The sequence below is a fragment of the Stegastes partitus genome, unplaced genomic scaffold (assembly GCF_000690725.1).
Source record: "Stegastes partitus isolate 25-593 unplaced genomic scaffold, Stegastes_partitus-1.0.2 Scaffold387, whole genome shotgun sequence".
Classification (NCBI taxonomy): domain Eukaryota; kingdom Metazoa; phylum Chordata; class Actinopteri; family Pomacentridae; genus Stegastes; species Stegastes partitus.
The window spans coordinates 403,800-422,661 of record NW_007578118.1 but is presented as its reverse complement, the minus strand read 5'-3'; the positions used below and the strand labels follow the sequence as shown (position 1 = coordinate 422,661).

The 18,862-nt window shown below is 43.5% G+C and overlaps 1 protein-coding gene across 5 annotated transcripts in view; it reads right to left on the bottom strand.

Moving 5' to 3' along the window:
• nrxn1a (neurexin 1a) overlaps positions 1 to 18,862 on the bottom strand; it is a 54,059-nt gene that overhangs the window by 25,239 nt on the left and 9,958 nt on the right. For 3 of the 5 annotated variants that reach the window (XM_008285123.1, XM_008285121.1, XM_008285122.1), the window contains 7 exons: positions 8,915 to 9,216; positions 7,742 to 7,765; positions 5,670 to 5,831; positions 3,679 to 3,750; positions 3,120 to 3,344; positions 1,813 to 1,960; positions 892 to 1,022 (listed from right to left, as the gene is read on the bottom strand). In XM_008285123.1, coding sequence (XP_008283345.1) covers positions 892 to 1,022; positions 1,813 to 1,960; positions 3,120 to 3,344; positions 3,679 to 3,750; positions 5,670 to 5,831; positions 7,742 to 7,765; positions 8,915 to 9,216 — 1,064 coding nt within the window. Of the gene's footprint in view, positions 1 to 891; positions 1,023 to 1,812; positions 1,961 to 3,119; positions 3,345 to 3,678; positions 3,751 to 5,669; positions 5,832 to 7,720; positions 7,766 to 8,914; positions 9,217 to 18,862 lie in introns of those variants that run through there. The other 2 variants (XM_008285124.1, XM_008285125.1) reach the window with 2 other exon arrangements.

Below are 18,862 nucleotides of genomic sequence, written 5' to 3'. Positions count from 1 at the left end.
TTTGTTTGTTAATCATTAGAACCGCCAGCTCCCTTTGGCAACTTGACATATTTTTGTTTCTACCTTAAAGAAGTCACATACATCAGGTGTTCAAATGATTAGTTGTAGACGTGCTCACTGTATATATGTAGCTAAAATTCTCGATTTTGAAAAATCAACACCCAAAGTTGGTTGATTTATTTGGAATCTTGCACCAACTTTTGAGGCCAAATGCTCGTCTGTGGTCCCAAGCTATAATATGCATGTCATATTTTATATTTTATGCCAATTACATCTCTCTTTCTATGACTTACTTTAATTAATATAGCGATTAAGTAGACAAAATGTATTGATTATTTGTTTTCAGTCATTTGGTAAGACATCAGGAAACGTCACAATCATCCACCGTCCTGAAAAAAACGCCTTTATTTTAATATAGAACCAAGAAAAACTGCACATATCCTAAAACTGGGCACCATCAAACGTTGAACTTCTTTGCTTGGAAAATGACTTAAATGGATGATTAATATTTTAAAAAATGTTCTCATTAGCTTTCAGTCTATCGGCCGACTAACTGATGAAGTGTTGAAGACTTAATGTGATCTATTCCGACAAAGATTTGATATGAGGTTATATGGATAAAACAGTTCAAGTCACTCAATACTGACTGCAGCTAAGAGTTACGGCAATTATTGATTCGTATGTTGACACCATTGAGTTATTTTTGTGTTGCTTGACTGCCAAACCAAAGCCCCCAAACTACTCGTGTAAGAAAAAGTTGTGAATTCAACCATCTGAGAGGCCGAAACCATCAATTGTTCTTCCCTTGATGGCTTAAATGGATTATTACTGGTGTTTTGCCGTTAATGAATCACTCAGCCGATCGTTGCGGCTCTAACACCGATGACGAACCTCTGTGGGGAAGATGAGCCCAGCGCGGTCCTCAGGTAGTCCTCCCAGGTACAAGGTGTCGTCCAGGTCCAGGATCTCGCTGTCTCCTGGCGCCGTGTAGGCCGTTCTCACGCTGTTCACCGAGATGGTCCCTGAACGCACCGCGAGACATAACAAAACAACTTCGGTAATCATTACGACCTTCAGCGTGAACATCCTCATCACAATCATCACTGTCATCACCAGCACCAGCACCAGCGTGATGACTGCCATCATAATCATCTTTATCATCATCCCTGCCCCTCTCTTTGCACTCCTCCTCATCATCATAACCACCACCACCACCACCACCTCCACACATCGCTGCTATAATCAGAAGCAATTGAAATCCAAAACTGCACAGGCCGTCGTCATCCTGTGGTGCCTTTGAGTCCATGCTGGTTTAAAAGTGCTACGTCCGGCATTTTTGTCACCAATAAATCATTAATACATTTATTTATTTTTAGCCGTTACAGTTACAGTAAACAAACAAGACCCCTACTGAGAACTCTGGCAGCCTCCACTAAAGGCCTCTAGACTGTAATTAACACAGTTTTGCAAAACAGTGACTACATACAGGTAGCAAGCTGACGAACATGAGAGAAACCCTGCACCTGTGTGATTGTGTAGGTGCGTGCTATGGATGTAGCCGTGTCAGGAAGCATAGGTGTACGGCAAATGTAATGCCGTGTAACATTACCAGCAGGATGAGAAACAGGCCCACAAATAGCTTTAATTGTAGTCTCAGTGTTATGGTAATTACACCAGCACATTAGAATAAAGTGCTGCTGCCGCGTACTACAAAACGTTTAAGTACACCTTCTCATTATCCTCCACCTTCTTCTCATCAACCTCTGCGGTCAGGGTTTGCATGAGAGCAAAGAGAGCCAGCCGTGAGCGTACCTGAGCGCCCGTCTCTCTGGAAGTCGACGTGGTACCACTCGCCGTCGTTGACCTTTCTGTCGATGGCTTTGGTCTTGGTGGTTCCTGAGCCCATGTCCAGCAGCAGGTACAGGTGCCCGTCCAGCATCTCGATGGCAAAAAAGTCCACCTGTGTGTTAAACGGACACATCGTCAGCGTTCCGCATGAAAAGAAAACCCCCAAAACAACACAGGGACATTGATGGTTAGCAATTAAACATTTTCAATCTCTATCTCTTGCTATGTTTTCATTTTGTCGTAAAGCACCTGGAATTGCTCAGCGCATGAAATGTGCTATACAAATAAAGCTGCCTCGACTTGCTTTGCCAATTAAAATGCAAATTATAGTTGCAGGTTACAATAACCATTTATAATAAGACTCTTTGTGCAATGAGATTAGTCAGCCTATTTTCCGAATCTACACAGATCAGAAAAACTTGTGTTTTTTTTTTTTTTTTTTTTAAATTCTCTCAGATGCGAACATAATGGCCAACGTGGACTTATGTTGAAAAGGGATTTCTAGCTTGCTTACAGTCATCATTCTGGAGGCTAAATTCAAATTTTCAGGGACAATCAGGAATTCAGTGGCCTGTAAGAGAAGATGATTAAAGACATAAATGTTTTTCCTGAGAGAGAAATCATTTCAGTTCTAAATAAATCACAACATGTTTTACTTTCAAAAGGGAAATTCAACAATAATGTTAAAAAAAAAAAAAAAAAAAACTGCCATTAGTTTTGATTAGATATTCATGGTTCCCTTTTGATGAAGCCAGAAGACATTGGTGATCTGCATAGTCGAAGAGTCAGCTCCCTCATGTTTATGCAGGGAGCTGTAATTTTTTTTCTTTTAAATTGAATATCCTTTTTAATTTTTGCTAAATGAAGCTGCCGCCAGATCTTTAGTGCCATGTATGTGTTCTTCCCGTTTAATATTTGATATACAGGGATAGAAAATAGTGCAACGGAAAGAAGCCCACAAGTGAGGAGGATCATCCTCTGGTGCTATCATGTCATTTATATTAGTCGGTTTCAGAGAAATGTCCTGACAGTTATTAAATGGATTACCATGAATAACACACATACATTCATGTTTTGCTCGGGATGACTTACACCAACTTTGGCAAAACATTTTTACCCAAAACTAGCATCAAAATCTTCTTTAATGCTTTGGTTTTGGCCACATATATTTGAAACACTCTGTGCTAAGCAATTCTCTTCCTCACGTTTCTTCCAGTTTTAAGCTTTCATATTCTTTATAAATACACACATATGCATCGTATATTCTTTACCTTGACGGTAGGAGGTGTGCGTGGGTCTTTGCGTTGCTGCTGTCGGGGTTTGCCATGGCTGAAAAGCATCAGCCCGTTTGGCTCTGTGGTCCTAAAGTCAAACGAGATGGATCCCGCCTTCTTCGCCGTCCATTTGCTCAGCGCCACAAAAGACTCCGGGGTATCAAAGGTGACGGGGTCCAGCGTTGCTACACTCTCGCATTTAAAGGACACCACCCCACTTACCTGGGACAGATGCAGGACAAAAGGAAAAAATGTTTAGAGGTTTGTGGGAAAAAAAAAAAATTAGGTTGTTAAACTGCTGCAGTGAATATCAAGACCAAAATGGTTCCTTTGTAGTCTGGGAGTGAAATAAAGCCAGCTCCCAGCTGTGAACTGACTAAAAGACAAAAGCTTGTGGCTACCTCTCAAAAAATATAATCCCATTTACTTAAAATCCCTACAGTACAAGTCTCGCAGGGCCCGACAGGAGGTTGTGATACAAAAAGGGTGTCTGTGTTCTGTTCAAGAGGATAATGCATTGTCTGGCTCAAGTTGACATGCTGTTGAAAGTGCATACCTTCATCTTTGGGTCTCCCTGTTTAGCCAGTCTAGACAGCTCCAACCGTACATCATTGTTCTTGTACACCACCTTCAGGGGAGGGGATTGGGAGGAAGAAAAATGAAAGTTGAATCCAGTTTCAGATAAAAAAAGAAGCCTGTTTCTTTGCCTCGGATTTCTTTCAAATACTGCAGGTGTGACACACGAAAGGACAAATTTGCTTTATTTAACTCCGCGTTTCAGTATAATGGCTCAAAAAAACACAAGAGAAAAATAAGCCTGAATGATCTTTTCACGGGAGAACGATTAAGAGATAAAGTGGGGACCGGACATTTTAAATGTGACCAGACATCCATTAATCTTTCAACCCAGGAAACACATTTTTTAATTCAAACGCTCTGTTATTTTTATATGAAAGCAGCAACCTTAAGACAGCGAGCCACTCCAGCCTCATCTTTTTGAAAGCTTCCATTTGTCCCTGCCACTGGCATGGTCACTTTTACACGTTCTATCTTCTTTGCTTTGCTGTTTCTCTCTCTTTCCTTTTCCTGACATAGTCCGCTCTCTGACTGAGCAGCGCGAGTGCCAAGAGAGTGCTTGTGCTGAGCATTTTGATGTTGAGAGAGACGAGCACACACAGGCTCTGCTTTATTAATCCAGACCTCCTTCTATGACCTGTGAGCAACGAAATTCTCCTCTGCATTGGCTTTTCACCTCTGTTTATAATTTTTTATTTTATTTTTTTTTGTATGCCAATAATAAGCGCTGCGAGTGCGCGAAGCGGTGCTAGCGTGTGGGTGCAAGAGCGCTTGTGCCGCAACAAATGCACAAAAACGGTTACGGCCGCGATTGTTCACGCGTGTGATTCACTGCATACATCTTAATTTGCTCACACGGATTATCATATCATCGTATTAAATATGTAAATGTGCCAGTAGAGGGTTCACTTTGACAGCGGCAGCCTCGTTTAAACACCATCAGTCTTAATGAAGTAACACAGAGTGCATTCACCACTGATACAGATAGCTCTCTGTTTGGCACATCATCTGTCGGCTTGTTTGGTTGTTTGTTTATGCCTCTGTGTGAATCTGTGTGAATGAAGGGGAGACTCAGACGGGGTGTGTATTCGACGGGTATGAGGATGTATTTGGGACTTTTGTTGCATCAAGTGTGGTGTATCCATATGTATGTCTGTTTGCGTTTGACTATTTTTTTGCCCGTGTGCGTTTAAGTGGGAATATTTGTGCAGTCGTGTACTCCGTGTGCACGCGCGCCACGACCGTGTTTGTGCGTACGAGCATGTGCATTGGTGTGTTCCCATCAGTGTGTCATGTGAGTTTTTGTTGCTGCAGCGTTGTGGCCCATTTCAAGCACAGCGGATGGATGGAGCATCTCTGTGGCGTAGCTAATTAGCATGTTAGTGCTTAGTGCTGTATCTACTCCCTCAACGACACTCATCACTGATTCTCTCTGATGCTGGGGAGGGGGTGTGTGTGTCTGGGACTGTTTGTGTGCGTCTGCCAAATGGAAGCATTTCTGTACGTGTGTGTGTGTGTGTGTGTTTGTGTTTGTGTGTGCTTTATAGGATAATGTGTGTAAAATATTTGCGTGATGTGTGACAGAAAGGGAAGGGAGGAAAGAAACAGAAAGAAAGAGGAAGATTGGTGTTTCGTAAAAACTTGAGCGTGTGCAGATTATTTTGCAGCACCAACTAGGCTGGGCAGTAATTAATTATTATCATCCATCTACTTTCTGTTGAAGAAACGAGACTGCGGATTATATAAGCGGTTCATTCTATATGTGTTCTGTCTAAATGAATCGTTCACAGCAAACTGCAGTTAAGAACTAACAAAATTAAATATGGAGCTGGTTGTTTTACACATATGCAAAGTTTAGTCTCATACAAATAACAGTATTTTTTCAAACATATCCTGCACAGTGTGTTTTCCATGAGCAGGCACATTCATATCTGCGTATACTGTACAGTGCATATTTTGCATGCATCCCACCTCCTTGAGACAGCCCATGAAGTTATTGCTGACTGGAGAACCAGGCAGGTCAGCCGTGCTGGGGCTCCCACCCACGTAGAAGAAGTCATCAGAGCCCAGCATGGTGTAGTCCTCCTGTGTGTAGCCCGTGGTGGTCAGGATGCCGTCCACAGAGATGGTCACCTACACAACAAAGCACAGGGAAAGGACACGCTATATACTCACACCAAAGGCAGCGCTAAGCGCTAGCTAGGCGCTGACCAGCCAAATTAGCCCCCGTTACTCTGGTAACCAATGTATATGCTTTCTGGAGGGGAGAAGGCCTGATTGGTTTTGGGAATTGGCCAGTTGAGCCGTTGGGACTTTTCGGTGCAGTTGGATCAGTGCTGACTGTGTGATGTAACTGAGTAGTGCTGCTTCTCGACTCTGCTGGCATTACAGGCATTAGTATGTTGCTGTACACAGCTAAATGCCACTCATTCACTCTTCCTGCAGTTAATAATACACTCTGCGCTCTCCGTCTTCCGTCTGTGCACTCTGGGACTCATGAATCTAACTACGTGGTCTGTCATCTCCAGCCTGTCAATAGCAGCAAATCTACTCTACAGAACAATGACTAGAGTCGGTGTGTAATTAACAAAGATTTGCTGCAACCCAAAGCTTCAGGGCCACTACTGGTGGATAGTGACTGCATACTGAGACTTCAAAGCCGGTTCATTTTTCTATTTCTGCACAATGCTAACGTCACAAAACCATCTTGGCTTGTACAGAACTACTCTAGCCTTGTATGTAAAAAGAACACCAATTACACCCTTAACGCTATATTTATGCTTCAGACTCTAAGCTTAGAAGTTAGAAGGTGCAATCTGAATTATGTCCAAAGACACTAACATCTTTGAAGCCATTCAGCCCAGTCTGCTGTGAAAAAGCCTGCATAGGGGCTTTAGCTGTCACTGATGTCCAATCGCAGTAATGGCACATTGTCACTCTGACATCCTGCCAGCACATTACTGACCATGTTTGACTGACAATAAAGGTTGAGATCTCTTCACTTTCCCACTACAGTAAGTTTCCTCTCACTGTTGTTGCTTATCATTGCCGGGCAAACTCGCCCAGCCAGGCAGGCAGGTGTTAGTAAATCTCCACAGGCATCATCGTGCGATACAGAAGGTGTTAGTACTATTTACTTGTTAGTAGTTTGTTAGTTGTTGCACTGCCGGCAGCCACAGTAGTGTCAGGCCAAGCTGTGTTGGGTTACTGAGGTTAGGGTTCAATGATGTCAATGCTGTTAGTAGTTGTGATGATGTTATGTCATGTTGTGTTGTTAGGGTGAGTTGTGATGATGGTGTTAGTTAGTTAGTTTTTGCAATCTGGGGGGGGTTTGTTAGATCAGCGAGTCTGGATGAGATGACACACGGACGAACACGCAGATATCGATGCACACGCACACGCACAGGTGTTAGATGGGTTACGGCTCATTCCACACACACATACGCGCACTCACATAAATATATAAACATGCAGCCTGTTCCTCTCTCCGCATGCAACCACTGGCAAGGAGGACACAGGAGATTAAAAAAAAACAAAAACAAAACGACAACAGGATGAATCAGAGGCACCATGGAGAACATGCAGTGGCAGAGTGGAGGACGAAAAATTAAAAAGAAGAATTAAAAAAGAAGGGAAAGAGGAACCTCTCTATCCATTTTACGGACCAATCAGAGAGGGGAAGGGTTTCTGAGTCACGCCATGCAGGAAGAGGAAAGGGGGAAGGGGGGTTTCGCTTTTTTTTTTTTTTTTGCGTGCAGGTGAGGGATGAGCCAATCAGTGCACGCCTACATGTCAGTCACAGAGTGATGGGGTGAAAAAAACAGTAGAGATAAGGGGGGAAGGAGGGAGGCTTTAAAGAAAAAAAAAAGTGGTTGGCAAGGAAGGGGGACGGGGGGCTTTTTAAGCATAAAAGATTACCAACCGCATTTATCCTTTTATTGGTTTAGTTTTGATGTCTATGGTTCAAAAGGAAATAGACACGGGGCAAACCCAAACTAAGAAACAATTAGAATGATATCTACCGAACAATGGAGTTTGTTTACCATAGCGTGTCCAATGCCTGAGTGCTTTGTAGGAGAGGGGGAGAAAGGAAAGCAAAAAACTGTGAACAGAACAACTTCGGGAACAAAAAAAGGAAAGCTAGAAGGCCTCTGGTGAGGTTAGTAGGTTGGTTGGAGTGGTTTCGCTAGGAGAAGGGCACAGGTTAGGTTAGTAGAATGAATCATTCCATGGATGGTGGTTAGTTTCACTAGCAGGTTAGTAAAGTTAGTAGTCAAGTTAGTAGTACAGACAGGCAAACGGTAGAGGCAGGGCACAGGTAGGTTACAAGCACTTGAGTGCTAGTGACCCTCTCTAGTTCACTCTCTCTCTCGCTCTCTCATTCACTCTCTCATTCATTCATTCTCACACTCACTCAAACACACAATTGAAAAAGCACTCACCTAGAGCTGAAAGCAGTGCTGGTCTGGTGGTTAACCCACTGTAAACTAAGACCAAAACCTCAGGTATTTTCTTACTACCACAGCATCAGTGCAGTTGGACAACAGACCACTGACCGTAGCTTCTACATTGATTAGTTTCTCGCTGCGGACTAAAGTCCTTTCAGCTGCCCCTGGAAAATCCGCAGCAGTCATTGTGGTTCACCAAAGTCAAACACACACTCAGACTATTTAGCAAGCAATCAAAATTAATGCCGCAACTAGCAAACATCTGCATTTGATTAATCTGTTAATTATTTCTCAAATAAACAACTCAATCATTTATGGTGTAGTCACTTAGCCTACAGCCTTTGCTAAGTTTGCCTCGTCATTGTTTTGTTTTGCCTCTGGTTCTCCATCAGACAACGAGCCTGAAAAGAGTCTGGATGTCACAAAATATTAGAAAACGTCCATCACAGTTTCCCAAAACTCAAGGTAGCATATTCAGAATTCTTGCTTGGCCTAAAAAAATATATTCAAAGTGACACAATACAATAAAAAAGCATAAAATCCTCACTTTTGAGAAGCTGAAACAAGCTTTTTTTCTTCTTTTTGACTGATTTAAAGTGGATTCTAATAATTTTATCACTAAATCTACTTGAATTCGTCGTCATTTCGTCCCTACCTATGTCACCTTAAATCCCTCATCCTGAAGGCCTATAAATATCTTAGCAAAGCGTACATCTCCCCTCCTCTCTGCTCGGCCGCTCGCTCCTCCATCTCCTGTTTTCTGGTTACCTGTCTCAGGTTGCGGGTGACCTTGACGTCGTGCCAGGCGTTGTCGTTGAACTTGCCGTTGACAGGCTCCACCAAGGCCTCGAAGGCCCCAGAGCCAAGGTTGATGACAAGTGACACGGCACCGTTCTTGAGTGCCAGGTTGACGTAGTCGGCTGACTTGCCGGTGTGCAGCATCAGGCCGTTGCGCTGCAGTGTCTTGAAGGAGAGCGTGATTTCGTCACTGCTAGACTGAATGGGGTTGGGCGACAGGTCGTAGCAGAAGTACTCGGAGCCCTTGAAGGTGGCAACGTACTCCTCGCGAGCTGAGAGGGAACGGGGAGAGGTGGAAGAGGAGAAAACAAGGGGAGAAAGAACAAAGACATGTGGAGCCATTACACTTTTGTTGAACATTGTCATAGTGATTAGTACAATATCCGAAGCTGTGTTGCTCCTTCCCACACTACTCTTCAGAAAACGCTCAAAGATGATAAAATGGTGGGTGTTTATCAGAGCCAGCCGAGTAAAACAAAGCTCAGCTGGGCCTGGTTAAATTTGATTCGGATGTGCAGTACAAAACATATTGTTTAAGACGCTGAAAATGTTGTTATTGTCAAGCAAAGCCTCACTGATGCCAGCACTTGGAAGAAACACTTCCTTCCATACCTCTAATCGTACCATGGAGTGGTGTGTAAACAAGCTTTGATCAGTCATGTGGGTTAGAGATTAAACAGTGTGGATGCGAGAGAGACAGTCGTGAGTCTGTAGCATTCCAAACTCGTTATGAAACCTGCCATCCTCTCTTTGGAGAGAACAGCTGTGCTGGCAGTCTGAAGTGATGTGCTCTTGTTTGACAACATGGCTCATTTCATGATGTTCGTTAAATGCCAGAATGCGTTTGTCCGCGTATGTATGTGCGGCAGTCGTCGTGGAGGTTAAAAGGGTTTCCGAGAAGGATGGTAAAAATTGATGATGAAGATGGAGAGCAGCAGCCTGTAAGCATCACGGCAGCCAAAGCAGTCAGGAGAGGCCAATTAGAATTCAGAGGAACAGGCAGACAGCCAATAGCAACTTACCTTGCACACCCTTGGTGACCCCCAAGGACACTAGACCAAGGTTTTGCAATCCATCATCCTTAAGCTCACACTCACTTATCTGCTCTCTCACACCTACTCACACGCATATATGCAAGCCAGCAGAGGAATAAATATGCACACCTACACACACATCTGCGTGCAGAAATGATCATAGTATTGTGCTGGCATAGACAAGCAGGGGCGACATTATCTGTCTCCTTCACACCCCGTCCCTTCCCCCTCCAAAAGCATCACCCTTCCTCTGCATCCGCTCCACCGTTCTCCTCCCAACCATCCCTATATCTCTCACACCTCCCTTCTGGCCTCACGCCACCACTCCTCTCCGCACATCTCGTTGGCCTCTTTTTCTCTGCTCCGCGGAGCCTCCGGCGTTAACCACCATCTTGTAGTTCACAATAACGAGGAGAACAGAGGGGGGGAATTTCACACACAGTAGGTGAAGCTGGAGCAAGACACTTGGTGAGGAAACCGCTGGAGAGGAGAGGAGGGGAGGAAGGAAGGAAGGAAGGTGGAGGAGGTGGAGGGTTGTTGGGGGGGAGATGGCCACATAATGAATAGACAGAAGTGTAATAGGTTATTACGGTAGCGAGAGTCAGAGAGAGAAGTGTTGAAATGGAATTGGCCGCACTTGAGTGAATATAACACAGAGAGAATAATGAGAAGGAAAAAGTGAGAATATATCACAATTCAAAGAGCAATTGTGGCAAATCGTCTTTTCTTTGCTTCTGTTGCACGAGAGAAAAAAAAAACCCAAAGTGCGAATGCCAATATATGAGTGAGAAACAACACGTTGTTTGCCAGCATGTGTGTGAGTTCCCTGTAGTGTGTGATTCCTTCCCTACCAGCATGCTAATTAAGAGCGTGTGTGTGCGTCAAAATGGAAAAACTTAGTGCGCAGGCATTCGAAAGTGTACGCGGACAACTATATGCTTTTTTTTTTTTATGTGTGCATAAAATGTGCGGGGGTGTGGGTGGGTGCTGGTCTCTGTAAATATTGGTGTATTGCTGTCAGAAAAGCTATTACCAACTCAGGGCCTCGGGCTAGTCTTTACTGAGAGGAGCGAGAGCAGAGGAGGAGGAGGGAGACGCACACATATAAAAAAAAAAAAAACACACACACATGCATGGGAAAGAACAGCCACAAATGTTAACACAATCACACACACACACGCAGACAAATGTAGATGAGGTGGCAGAGCGAGGAGGAGGAGGACGAGGAGGAGGGGGGAAGTTGTTCACAATGAGAACACACGCAGCCGTCCGGCAGCATTCTAGCGGTAATTTACAGAGGTGCCATTAGGTTTCAGTGTGGTGCTCCACCATTCTGTTGCTAATTTACAGACACGTCATTAGCCCAGACAGGAGCACATAAAGCATCTCTGCATCGATCTGGAAGCCCTGGCCCCGCAAACGCTCGCTCCTTGTTCTATTACATCACATGCACGAGCGCAAATCAGACGGAAAAAATGCATATTGAGTGACACAGACGGTGGCGGTGGAGGTGGAGGTGGTGGTGGTGGTGGAAGCAGACCGCGTGTTGTGCATGCGTGCGGACACACCTTAAAAAACACCGAGAATCACGTACGCTCTCAAGTGGGCAGGTTGGAGTGGATCTGTTGTAGCTCAGATTAATGGAGTGAGTCAGTATTAGCTCAGAGTAAACAGTGAGACAGACACTGACATACACACCACATGTCACACTTCATCCTGTGGAAAGCACTGTCGATCAAAGCGAGGGAGGGAGCCGGAGGACGAGGGAGTACAGTGGGAGAGAGAGAGGGAGAGGAAAAGGACGGGAAACCTCGAAAACGTTTCGCCTTCTTTTGGAGGCACGATTTGTGTACGACTGGTGTTTGTGTTGTTGTTGTTTTGTTTGTGTGCTTGCACATAAGGTCTGACTGCAAACACTTTTGTTCGCTCAGACGTCTCTCCTGCAAAGTAGACCTTGATCTTAACAACGCCGACTGATTAAATGAAGCTGAATGACTCAAGGAAGGGAAAAGTGCTTAGCTTTGGAAGATTTTGCTTTTCTCCTTATTGGTTCTTTGGTGCTGCTGTACGTTTCCTAAAATGTTTAAATTAACCGATTTGTTGGAAAAACTAATAGTCGGTTGAAGGTTTACGAGATCTGCTCCTTTTCTCTTCTTTATATAACTGACATTTTTTATTATTTGGTATTTTGAATAGCATATTTTCATTATTTTATTTGATACTTTCTAAAGTAAAAGATTAATTTTTCTGCTTAAATAAAACACCAGCAGTTTAAACCTCTGAATCCCACGCAGTGCCTGGGCAATTATTTTTATTAACCGTGGGCTTCAATGAAATCTAAAGTCCTGTACCTCTATGGAAACAGCACAACCACGGACTAGAAGTGGAGAGAACTTTAAAATGTATTACGTGCACGGCTTAAACTAAAGTTGAATTAAAAAAAACTGGAATCAACACGTTAAAAGAATGTCCCAGTGCCTCCAGGTGTCACCAACACTGTTGGATCCACACACTGGAGATACGTCACTGCTTAGATTTCACATTTGTTTTCATACTCGTCACTTATCTGATGTGTGTAAGCGAAGCCTGTACTTTATCCCAGTTCCTCTGAAAGCCCCTGAATTTTTTGTCATGTAAATGTCGGATGCAGCTGCAGCGCTCACGCCTTGTGCCAAGAAGATTTTTTTTTTTTAGAGTCTGCTCTGATTTTTTTAAATCTTACTGTGTATACGATGTTTTTTCTGTGACATCTTGTGGTGTATGCGAGAGCGCGAGGTGTCAGATGTGTGTGGGGGGGTGTAGAATCTGTTTTTGTAGATTTTGTGTCTGTTATACGGTTTTTTTTTTTTTTTTTTTTTTAAAGGAGCCTTTCAAACGGGGTTTTTGGGGGGTTCAGAGGGCTAACTGATAATCTTTAGTTCCAGCTGTATCTGACCAAAACTGTTTTTTTTCCTCCTTTTATCAACTTTCCCTTTGAAAAAGCACATCTTGATGTCTGTGTGGTGATATCTTTTTCTTAAACTAAAGGAAAGCACAAGAAAGGAGGTGAAATGAAAGAAAGGTATGAAATAACCACAATAATATGCTAGGATGCTTGTGCAAAAAGAAGAAGAAAGGAATGAAGTATGAGGGCTATAGGAGGAGAGGGACTACACAGAAATGCAAAGATGAAAGGTGATTGGCATTAGACCTTGAAGGCTATCATTAAACTACTACTCTGATGAATAAAGCAGTCTGTTGGGAGGATGGAGGGGGAGAAAGAGAGAGAGAGAGGGAATAACTGATCTGATGGTTGCTGCCTCGGAGACCAGCTGCAACTGTACCACCCATCCGATGATCAAACACACATCGCTCGGATGTTTCCGCGTGTGTTTGGCGAGCGCCTGTCGCTTATTGCTTTGTCTCTTCTCGTGGGTCTCCTCCTCAACATTTCACTCACTAATTTGTCATTTCCATGGCAACCCCCGTGTTACAGGGGCGACGACGGTGAATATGAGCATGTGTGTTCCAGAGAGAGAGTCAGGAAGAGAGATGGAGAAGAAGGAGGGCAAGAGAGAGAGAAAGAGTGATTGAGTGAACAGTACATTATCATGGACAGCTGTACTGAATCAAAATGGCGGATGGAGGCTGGGAGCACATCAGGGGAGCCTACATTATACAGCACCTGATAGAGGGAGCAGGGTGGAAAGAGGCAGGAAAGGGAGAGAGGTGGGGGGGAGAGAGTTTGAAAGGAACAAAATTAAAAAAAAAGAGGAGACTCGTTGAGATGGGGTACGCGAAAATGGAAGAGAAGAGAGGAGTAAAAAAAGGGATAGAAAGATGAGACAAGGAAAGGGAGTGGCAGAAAAGCGAGGGATGGATGGCTAGAGAGGAGCGAAAGAGAGGAAAAATGCTGGTGTATCTAAATCCTAGTGTAGCAAGCCTCAATCATGGCAGCCCTGTCATTCTGGAGATAGCACACTGCAATTCCCCTGCACCTCGTTTTTAGCCCACCATGCAGTTCTGCTATCAGCTCCTCTCAGACCGTCCACACACACAAATGTACACACACACACACACACACACGGCATAAACTTAAACAGCCGGCATGAAGGCATCCCTTCTTAATAACAGACAGGTGGATTAACTATACACTCATACTGTGTTCAGATAGATGACCGGTGTTTGGTAATGTATGGAAATGTATGCTAACAAATGCATAGTTTCCCCATTAAGTTAAAGTGTGAAAATTCATACAGCCGAGATCACTAAAGGCTACGACTGCCGTTTCCATCTCTGTTGGGTGATATACAGCATCTGGCTTTGAAACCGATTGGGCTATCACATCACAGTCAAGGGAGCAATACCGTAGAGGAGGATATTACTGTCAGGACACGAGTGACAGATTAGTCGTCGGCAGCATTGATCTCTTATTTCTTTTTCGGTTGTGTGTGTGTGTGTTTTTTCCGGATAAATTGAAAGCATTCGTTTCTCGATGTGAGTTTAAGAAACACAGACAAAGATGTCAATCAAGTGCAGCTAGTGCAGAAACAGCTAATTATTTGGAGAATGAAACAACAATTATGATAACTGCTTAATTATTTAAATCATCTATCGAGCAACGACGCCTGTTTGTTTTTGTTTTTTTTTAAATTCCTGCAGCTTTCGGTTTAAAACTCAGTATTTTAAGTCATTTTGTTGGAACTAATAATACTATACTGATTAATTGGTGGTCTCTAAAACAAAGATTCCCTTTTTTTCTAACTCCTAGGTGATGCCACCATATGCTAAAGTTGATATATTAAATTTTTTGTTTTTTTCATTCCTGCAACTTCATTTTAAAGGACTAGACTCACTAGTTTCAGTCACTTTGTTGACAACTTATATCACTATACTGGTTAACTGACGGCCTCATAAACATTAGAAAGATTTTTTTCTTGGTGACGCCACCAAATGCTGGATTTTGTACAATCCAAAGATTTATGATGATGATGTTTAAAAAAATCTAACTTTGGCATTTTCTTTTATTGCCCATGAATTGATTATCAGGACAGCTGAAGGTTTTTTTCTGTTGACCAGCTCCACCATTAATCAGCTCTAATGGACTAATTGAAAAAAATGATCAACACATTAATCAGCGCTGAAACGAATCATTATCTGCGGCGCTACAGCCAGTAAATCATTCCATCTACAAAGTGACACGGAGCTGTGAGAAATGCCCATCACGGCCCTCACAAGTCCAGAGACGTCAGATTTAGAGTAACAACAAACAGACGGGCTGCTTTCCCTCCCTGATAAACGGCAAACAAAGTTTGAGCTGTTTCTGAGCAGATGTGATCTTTTTAAGTGAATTTCCTTGAATCACAGAGCAGAGGTTAACTAAATAATACCTTCTACGAGCAGCCCCTTTGAATTTCATTTAAGGCAAAAACAATGAGCGGCTCGCTTCCTGCCATTATGTCCAATCTTCTATTGGTTGTCCCTTTTTTTTTTTGTTTCTTTTATCTGTGCTCATCTCTCCCTCGCTTTCTCTGTCTGTAGCTTGAATTTGGCCTTCTCTCTGGTACCCAGGGAAACCGGCTTGTTTCCATGACAATGTCTTCAGGCAGAACAGTGTATTTGTCTTAAGCTGGATAAGATCAGAGTCAGTTTCATCCCTTTTAGACACACACACACACACACACACACACACACACACACAGGCGTGCACACAAACATACATCGCGGTACATATGCACAGCGGAGACCACGGAGTTCTGAAAAGCTCACAAACAGAGGAAAAAATGTGCAGGTTGAATACGCTCGCACAAATAAACGACGACGCTCAGGTTTGCATGCATGTAGGTCTGCACACACACACACACACACACACACATACACCTAATGAAACCCTCTTACAGCAGGTTGTTAACAAATAACGAGGGCATAAAGATCTCTTTTCATAAAGGTAATATAATGGGTTTTTAATGAACGCTGTGGCTATTTCAGTTGTCGTAGTCGTGCCAGACAAGTACCGCAAGTAAACGAGTGTTTGTGTGTGCGTGTGCAATCCCTGCGAGTGTGTGTGTGTACGCTTGTTCATGTGTTTGTTCTTGTTTTGGCAAACAGCAAAGAAATGAACTTCAAATGCCAGATGGGGTACTGGAGTGAATCGCCAATTGGGCCGCTACTCTCAGCACCCACCCAGACACAATGGAAATTGCTAGAACAGGTACGAGACAATTGGAGCAGCGACTAGCCTGTTTCTTTCTTACTAAAAAGGGAGTGTGTGTGTGTATGTATATGTGTGTGTGCGCATGTGGCTTGTCGGATGAGGTATCTGCATTGCTGATGAATACCATCCTGGCTGATGCGAGACTCTGTCAAGTCGGGGAGCCCAAGGAGAGATGCAGTGCTCCTGCTGAGAAACGCTGCAGTCTTATCTCCCTTCCTGTCTCCCCGCGCGTCTCCGACCTTCTCTTTCCACCTCTCTTTTCCCACTTTCTGCATGCGCTCCTATCTTTCCTCACCATCACTTTTCTACACTCTTTTACCCTACCCCGCCCTCCCTCCCTCGCGCACTCGCAGCCAGCCTCCGCTCTATCTTCCCCCTTCATCCTCGCGTAAACGGGGAGTCCGTTTGATGTCTTTATTTTTAGGACGATTACAGGGCGCCACGGCTTTGTGTGTTCCCTATTAGCGTTGCGGTGAACGCTCGAAAATGTTAATGCACGCGCTCGCTAACGGGACGGTAATTGCATACAATTAGGAGCAAAAGTATACATTTGCCAGTGGGATTGCTGCACATCTCCCATGTTGCGTCGGGCAACTGTGCATCTCCCGGATAATGTGGAGGCAGAGCTCTGTATGTGGTGCTGTGACTTTCATTACGAGAACTGCATGGGTGTTAAGCATTAATGAGCGTTGTACTGTACTGTAATGGGCGTCAGTGGTGGATAGGAGAGGCAGAATTAGTCCCATTAGTGGAGAGGGTATATCTAGGAAAATTGTACATTTTGCAATAAAAAACTTCGCCGCAATTGCTTTACCACTGCTGATGGCCAGAGGGGGGCACAACTTAGTTTAAACAGTTTTTTTTCCCGTTCACAGCTCGAGATATGGCCATCGGGAGCCAAATTCATGCCAGTCACCGAGGCAAGCAGCCAATCACCAGACACTTGCCTGTTAACACCGAGCATCTCTCTCTCTCCCTCTCACCTCGAGTTAGGCGCTGCTCACTTGCCCGTCTTGCTAAATTATGTAAGCAATACGACAACACTGGCTAATGTACGTCTGGCAAATGTCTTTCATTGACGATTACACAGTATGTCACAGTGTTTACTTCAAAGCTTAGATAATGCTCGGCAGGTTTTACCGGGAGGGATGGAGAATAAAAAGGATGCAAACAATATGTAGGTGATTTTAATTACTGTTGATTGTGGAAAATGCAAAAAACGTCACTTGATAAAAATAGTTTAGTTGCTAATTCTGTGTTTACGAAGCCGCTGGGACAGTTTCAGAGTAACTACAAGAAGGGAAGCAACTGCAGCTAGATGTTATTTCCACTGGTGATTGATCAGTGAGTCATCATTTAGTCTTTAGACCCTCATGACAAAATATAGATAATAATTGCTGCAGCGATTAGTCAGTTTATCTGCAAATATATTGATTATTGAATAATAATTGATGCGTTCCTGTGTCACACATGATCGTGAACTGAACATTTTGACTGTTGGTCATATAAAACAAGATGCAAACACATCAACTTAAGCTGTAAGAAACTATTTTTTTGTCATTAAAAATACAAAACAAAAACATAACTGGTAGATTCAGGTAATCCTTATTTGCAGCACTAAGTGACACAAATTAAAAAAAAGAAAACTCCACATTTAAGAAGCTGCAATCAGTGAAACTCCTGCATTCTGCAAAAAAAGGAAACTAACATCATTTATCAAATTGCTGCTGACGAGCCACAAAAGCACGACCACCTTAAAAAACAACAACAAAAAAAAAAAACAACAGAGTGAAATTAATGTAAGCTGATAAATTATACAAAAAAATAATTAAACTTACAAAAAAAATATGTTTTTCAATTTAGTGTCAGTGGGCCTGAGCTTTATTAAAAAATAATCAGTCCTTGTGTGATTTATTATTAGGGACTGTTAGATGGCGATGAGTAAGAGGTAGGAGACATGCTGTACTTTGCTGGTACTGACTGGTTCCTCTTGTCTTGGCGTCTGCTACCACTCCCAGCTCCACATATGGTGGAGTCAGCACGGAGCTTGTCCGCTGTGTTTTTGTGCGTGCGTGTTTGCGAGAAAAAAAAAAACGCCAGCATGTCCAGGAACAAAAAAAAAAAAAGGGGGAGGAGGGACGGAAAAACTAAAAAGAGACAGTTTGAAGATTTTGAAGAGAGAAGCAAAGAGTGTGACACTGAACATGTGTGCGTGAAGCCAGTGTCTGAGCGGAGTGTGCGTCCATCTGTGTGTTTCTGCCATAAGACAATGTGTTAAAATGAGCCGCTTTGATTGCCGACGCTTTGTGAGTCACAAGTGATGACTCACAATCCACCTCCCCTGAACATGCACTCACACAACACACACACACACACACACACAGTAACATGCAGACACACACCTCGCCGCACTCTCTCCTGCCTTCATCCACTGACCGTGAAGAATATGTGCAGGCAGTCTTACTCATGCATATTTACACTGAACACACACTCACTCACCTACTCAGCGGGCACTCTCTAAAGGTTATTGCGTGTGAGTGTGTGTGTGTGCGTCTGTTTGTCCGTCCGTTCACGTACGCACGTCTTTAAAGGTCACTTCAAGCGAGGCTGACCACTTGTCTATGTTGTGCATAGATTGTTGGATTGATATCGAGAACACTCGGACATGCGGACGAACAGCCGTTATTAACC